General features: G+C 33.7%; 1 protein-coding gene across 1 annotated transcript; it reads right to left on the bottom strand.

Moving 5' to 3' along the window:
* Window positions 1-3,760: 3,760 nt before the first annotated feature.
* Window positions 3,761-5,477, bottom strand: LOC142521113 (eukaryotic translation initiation factor 5A-4). Its single transcript, XM_075624307.1, has 5 exons — window positions 5,239-5,477; window positions 4,620-4,742; window positions 4,473-4,529; window positions 4,269-4,343; window positions 3,761-4,171 (listed from the first exon to the last, which is right to left on the bottom strand). Exons 1-5 carry the CDS (start codon window positions 5,359-5,361, stop codon window positions 4,070-4,072), a joined length of 480 nt encoding a protein of 159 aa, XP_075480422.1. The 5' UTR covers window positions 5,362-5,477; the 3' UTR covers window positions 3,761-4,069.
* Window positions 5,478-7,033: the final 1,556 nt, after the last annotated feature.

Below are 7,033 nucleotides of genomic sequence, written 5' to 3'. Positions count from 1 at the left end.
ATATTTTAAATATTGATCTGATTGATGTGAGGATACTTTCATTAGAAAGATAAGACATAAGGCTATAACTTTCATGCTTTGCGTTTTGTTCAAATCATTGTGGAAGACAAGCCAAAAGCGTCCCGAAGTGTGTCGTGCGTATCGTCGTTCCTACAAAGATACGTGTTGGGAGAATGAGCATAACTATTTACTCAGACCTTCAAATGATATGAGGGCAATTGGAGATGAAAGCCAAGACATAGGGCTACAACTTTAATGTTTACCACTTTTCTAATTCTGCAGGGAAGAGGCGTTTCGGAAGCGATCTTTGATGTGGCTGTGCGCAGAGTGGCGCCTGAGCGGTAAGATTTGACTGCCCGAGCGCGCCCCGTTCTGAATTTTTGAGTTTTGGGCAGTAAGTTCGGCGCTAGGGTGCTAATATGTGACCGCCGAGCTCCCAGCAAGTTAAAAAGCGTGTTTTTAGGTTTGGGATGTCATAAAATCGAATGGGATCACTTTTTACTCACTTTTCCTTATTTCTTCTCTTCTCTCTATCGGTTTGGAAGCTAGGGTTCTTCATTTCTCCTCCAATCCAACTTCTTCCAATACATTAATCTTTGATTGAAGCCTTAATTTTGCTTGGAGATTAGCAATTCTTCTCCTCAAGAGTTTAGGAGCAAGGTAAGAAAGCTTATTTCCTTGGGTTAGTGATTGAAGGGAAGATGTTGGGTTGTTTGGTTTGGGTTTTGAGGTAAAGTTGTTTATATATTGATTGATGATATTATTATTGATATTGTATTGTAGGAATCCCTCAAGAACTTAGCAAGCACTTGCGTATTGGATTGTCAGTAGATTCTTTCTTTGAATGCATCTCATGAGCTATGTATATGATAAATGAAGTTTCTATTGAATTTAGCTCCTTTAAATCATTGATTATGTATATTGTATGTATTGATATATTGAAAAGAAATGGAATTGATGCCAATGTCAAAGTAAATGAGCTAATTCTTTAGCACGCACGCCACATATATAAAATGCTTCAATGAATGTTTTTATGGCTTGATGGTTATATGGTATTATGGTGTTATCTATGGTAATTCTAAACCCACTTGACTGAAGTTGATCAACATAATGACATGTACTGTGACTGATTTTGACTGAGACGTACATGTGTACCATTGACTGATGACCTATCAATGCCATACGAATGAAAAGAAATGAATTGTTCTCTAGATGCCATCTTATAATTGTTATATACGCATTTTACTGACTGATGGCATATTATGGTTAAGAAATGGTATGGATTCCTTCTTTACACTATGATATATGTACTTGTTCTTTAAAGGTCTACTTTCTGAGTTTTATAACTCATTTCAGTTATGTTCATGAGATGCAGATACAGGTAACCGAGATTGATACGGCGGGGTGTCGAGACGGAAGAAAGAAATGTGCCAAGCTTGGAGGAATGATGAAATGATTATTTTGTCAATGGATGGTTAAATAAAGTATTTTGTTTTATAATGGTTGGAGTTGGCTATTATATTTTGTTGTAACTCACCTGATATTTTGGGAGTTTAAATTTGTCTCAATTATTTTGGTAATCAAATGCAATGCTTTTAATTTTGTATATCTTTATGTATTAGTTGTGGGAAATTTTTATGGCATATTGGTTTTATTGCTTGAGACAGATTATGAGTTCCTTTTTACGGGGAAACTTTGCCAAAATTTTTAAAGTACATACTTTCCTCCAAATCTATTTTTAAAGCTTCCGCATTATAGAGTTTATTTTTTTTTTAAACGGGTTAGGTTGTCACAATATCAGATTTATATATTGTGTGTATGTTTTGTAATACCTATTCACAACATGCAACGAAATTTGATTAAACACACAAATAAATTTTAATGAATAAAATTAAACAAAATATCTTGCATAAGTATAAAAGCTTGTATGGTGCCTCAAAGCAAAATATTCACTAGAAAATTGTAATTAGTTCGCTAAACCAATACTAGTGAAACTACGGAAAACTAACTTCCTTAACAAATCAAGGAAGTAAATTGTATCATAAATAAACAAAAAACAAAACTACGGATGCAACAACTATATCGTCAAAACCCGGAACCACAAATAACTCTTAGCCAATACTTTATAGTAATATTGTCGTCGATTATCTCCAACATTTCACGACAACACAAAAATATGCCTTGTTTTGAGTTCTTTATTAATTTGACTATGTATTTACTTGCTCCTCATGCGACGTTTTACTTCTCTCCAACTCAAAAACCACACCCACACAACAACAATGATCTCTTATTTATGGAGTTCATTTGTCAGAGTTTATTGCTTGTATAGAGTCATACACAAATATGAAAACAAGAAATTATTTAGAAATAAACTCTTTCGAGCAATAGTGAAATATTTAGATATCTTATCATAAATATCAATATTCTAACAAATCTTATTAATCTAAAATAATAAAATTTCATATATTAATCAAAATATTAGTAATAAAAAAATTAAAAAAAATTTCTTTCACATTCTTATTCTCTCCCAAAAGCTCCACATTGAATGTGGGAATTTTTTTTTTTTTTGCATTAATGTTTGATACGGGGTAGTATGTACTTCACAGATGAATTTAAATTCATTTTAACATCAGTCATCGTTACGATTTATACCATTATTTTTTTCCTTCGTATCATCAATCAATAAACGAACAAAAATATGCATCATACATTTAAATTGATTAATTTCAAATTTATGAATTTCAAATATATTTAAATATATTTTATAATTTTAAAGAACTAATATGATACACTTCAAATTCACCACTTATATTTTTATATAATACAGTATTATAATAATAATCAATTTCTAGTTCACCTTGAAGTTTCTGAAAATCACTCATATTTTATGTAAAAATAAATTATATATAGATTTAAGATTTTATTTTTTATATAATACTCTATTATAATAATAATCAATTTCTAGTTCACCTTGAAGTTACTGAAAATCACTCATATTTTATGTAAAAATAAATTATATATAAATTTAAGATTTTATCTATTATTTTTTTATTAACAATAAAATTATAATCAAAATTCAAAAAATTCAAATTCATCGTTCAAAAATAACTTTAATATTTTCAACAGTAAATTTTTTTATTTTAAATCCACTAATAATGACAACTACCTACGTTCTCTTTACTTTACACCGCCAAATTCTCAAGTTTCTCAGCGTACTTGTTCTTACCGACTTTTCATGCTTAATAATTTAAAACATACAAAAATTAATTAAATCGAATCCCATGTCCGAGAGAGATTATATCTTGTGAGACGATTTCATAAATCTTTATCTATAAGATACGTCAACTCTACCGATATTCACAATAAAAAAATAATATTATTAACATCAAAAATAATATTTTTTTTATAGATAACTCAAATAAAAGATCTGTCTTACAAAAAACGACCTTAAAATCGTCTCCCACAAGGTTTTGCTCCCGAATGAACGACTAGGTAAATTACATCAACACATTCGATAATTTTTTTAATAAAACTAAAAATCCTAACGTATAAAATTTGAAAAACACCACACCATTTGCAAAAGGAATAAATAGTTTTGAATTAAAAAACACACATTAAATATACTTTATTTTTTTAAAACCAGAAGATACCAAAAACCATTAAATTTATACGGAGAATTTTGTGTTTATTTGCATTTTGTAGAATGCTATTTGCACATGAAACCGGTATCTTGGGTACTCCTTCCACACCAGAAAACCAGTGCAAGCTAAACCAAAAGTTTATTCAGGAAAGTTCATGAATAATACAAAATACCATATGTTTATAACAACAGATAAAAAGTTGACAAATCAGATTCAACCTCAGACCACATAACAAACACAAGATGAGATTCAGAAGTGAACAAAACACTGAGATGAAAGAAAAGTGGAGGACTCAACCATATCGGTAGTTCGGTATCCAAGCACCGAACGCAACGGTTCGTAGTCTTCCCATCCTTCACTATTTCTATAAATTTTATCACATTTGAACTCAAGAACCATAACTCCAACCTCCATCACGGAAAAAAGGCCTACTTCGGTCCGATATCCTTGAGTGCATTGATCTGCTCCTCTCCCATTGCAGACATAACACTCACAACCAGGTCCTTACCCTCAGCAAACCCATCCTTAATCTGTACATAATTTTTTTATCAGAAATAGGAGGATGTTCGTTGAAATTTATAAATGATTAAAACCATCAATTATTAGCAGATGAAAAAAAAGTTGAACCTGAGCAAGTAGATTATCATCGGTAGGAAGCCTCAAGTCATCTTTAGTATTGCCATTCTCAGTCAGCAAACTCACCTGCATAATCACATCACTCAACTTTAGACCACGTAACGTAAGCTAAAAAGCAAAAACTTTGAGTTCCACGAAGTGACTTGCAGATCCATGTCTAGAAAAACATTGAGTTTAGATGAGTTAAGGTCGTACAAATCCATCCTCGGAGATATCAATAAGCTGATAGTCGGTGCGATTGACGTGTGGCACCTGTAATTCAATGAAAACTACCGCGATTCTCATTCCGCATATGAGCATTTAACACGCGTTTAAATGGATGATAAAGAATACAATGCATACATCGCAGTTGTGGGAAGAGGGGACAATATCTTCAAGCTTCTTCGAAGTGAAAATGTCTATCGCAACAAAGTGACATTTAGCATGCCCGTGTTTCCCAGTTTTGGAAGTTGAAACTTCGACAACCTGTCACAATCAAGATCGACTTCATGTGTATAAACATAAAGAAGCATAAATAAATACTTTCTCACAAATGAAAGAATCATTCACTGATTAGTTTTGCCAATTAATATGCAATCAAACAGAAAATTACCCACAGAATATCCAGCAATTTAACAAACTCAAACAATAATAAATATTAACAGGGTCGTGCAACACAGAAACAGCACAAAAATCAAACAAAAGAAAACGCGGAAACAGTCGATGACAAATATACAAGCGTTCACTCTCAGAAAAGTGCATAAATACAAGAAGAACAAGATTAAGTATTTCCTGCGAAAAAATTAGCTTTGCAATAAAAAATCAAAGCTTCAACGCACCAAATAGTTTTAAAATCCAAACCGTACCTCAATCCACCCAGATCTCAATCAATCAAGACATCAACAAGTAACAAACACAAACAACGATTGATACGAGAAAGATATAAAGCCTCCCGCATAAAAAAAACAAAACAAAAGAAAACCTTGCAAGGGCGGCCTTTGATGACGATGTAACCGTTCTTACGAATGGTTCCGGCCTGCTGCGGGTAGGTTTTGGAAGCACCGGCGTCGGCCTTGGACTCGAAATGATGCTCCTCGTCCGACATCGTCAACGGCGATTCTAGGGAGAGAGAGAGTGTGCGTTGGCGGGTTGTAAAGAGGAGAGCGACGCGCAAGCAAATTTACGAATAGGGTTTTGCTGCGTGTAGTGATACTGGTAACAGCGATACTGATTCTTGGCCGTTGATTGTAGGGATGAAACGTTGACGGCCGTGATCGTGACGTTGCTAGTTCGCGTTAAAACGACGCCGCACGAGGAATATTCTCTTTTCATTCAAAGTTTATTTATTTATTAAATTTTCATTGAAGATTTTGGTTTCCATTATTTCTTCCAAAAATTTGTAATTTTTTTTTTTCTCCAAAAATTTGTAATTTTGGTTGTTTACAGTTTTTATAATTTATGTTGTCATAATTTAGCCTTTGATCATGTATCATTAATTTATTTCGAAATTTTAAATTATTTTTCACTTTCAACGATAAAATTAGATTGAAACTGAAATTTGACAAAATAGATAACAAAAAATCATAAATAGTACAAAAACAAGAATTCCAAATTTTACCCATTTCTTCTTGATTTTATTGAATTATTCGATTTAATCTTTAATGATAATTAAAAAAAACACAAAACATAAATGAAACGGTTTTTCCTATTGCTTAGCCCAATTAATTGGCCAATGACCCAACTTGGCTAGGGGGCAGTTTGTTTAGCCAAAATCCTTGAAGCCCACGAGCCACAGTCCAATGGATAAAGCCCAAGAAGAGTTGCAGTTTGGTCCAAGAAAAGCACGATGCCGGGAGTTGAGCCATGACCCAACGTGAGTGATCGTGGAATGCGGTTGAAACTTCTCTATGGAGGGCGACAAAAACAGAAGGAGGAATCAGAAAAAAAACGCCCGACAAACACATCCAACAAAAGCTACATCAAAGCTCCTTCAAATTCTCTTATTAGCAGTTTGTGTATTTTCAATTTCCCAGCAGTCAAGTTTCTTGAATTTTTGCATATTCCTCCAACTATTTGTTGTTAAAATGTCGTTCATGTTCATAACAACGTAATTAAATTTGATTTTGTTAATGGATTTTCTCTACAATTTCATTATATTCTTCAATTTATTTTTTTCGCTTTGAAGCCATTTCGAATGAGTTAGAACTTACAACCGAATCGAGACCTACAATGCTTGGTAAACGAAGTCAGATTATTTCACAACTTTGGCACAATTACGTGCCTTGCACGCCTCGCAATTTTCGTGATAAACATTGGCACGCCCGGTGGGACCAAATGCCTCCAAAGCGTACTGAGAAGAATGAAGGAATTCCTCCATCACAGGGGAAAGATCATCGTTCACAGGAGGAAGAGACCGATGTTGATGGAAGATCAGTGGAACGATTGGTACCCAAGTTCGAAGAAGAGGCTGTGAAAGAAGGAACTTCATTTTCTGGTGGTGAGGGACTTCCAGCAACTATTATGTTGTCCATGGAGAAAAATATCCGTGGGGATCTCAACGAAATGACCAAAGCCTTTATTGCTGTTATGATGGAAGTTATGGCAGAAATAAGGGAATGGAGGAAGTCTTTGAAGAAAGAGAATAAGTCACCAAAAGATGATAAACCTAAGGAAACTGGAACTAAACTATCTGAAGACCAAGGCCAGGGATCGGGGAATCCTCAAGCAGGTGAAAATCACCCTTTGGAGGAATCACTGACTCTCGGGTTTGTTGGGGA

This window comes from Primulina tabacum, chromosome 12 (genome assembly GCF_025594145.1).
Source record: "Primulina tabacum isolate GXHZ01 chromosome 12, ASM2559414v2, whole genome shotgun sequence".
Lineage (NCBI taxonomy): Eukaryota > Viridiplantae > Streptophyta > Magnoliopsida > Lamiales > Gesneriaceae > Primulina > Primulina tabacum.
Note: the sequence above shows the minus strand (reverse complement) of the source record. Positions and strands in the feature narration are given on the sequence as shown.

Coding starts and splice junctions, on each gene's coding strand:
- LOC142521113 (XM_075624307.1), bottom strand. CDS start 5,361: ATGTCGGACGAGGAGCATCATTTCGAGTCCAAGGCCGACGCCGGTGCT. Junction 4,743..5,238: donor TCAAAGGCCGCCCTTGCAAG/GTTTTCTTTTGT, acceptor TGATTGTGACAG/GTTGTCGAAGTTTCAACTTC. Junction 4,172..4,268: donor ATGATAATCTACTTGCTCAG/GTTCAACTTTTT, acceptor AATTATGTACAG/ATTAAGGATGGGTTTGCTGA.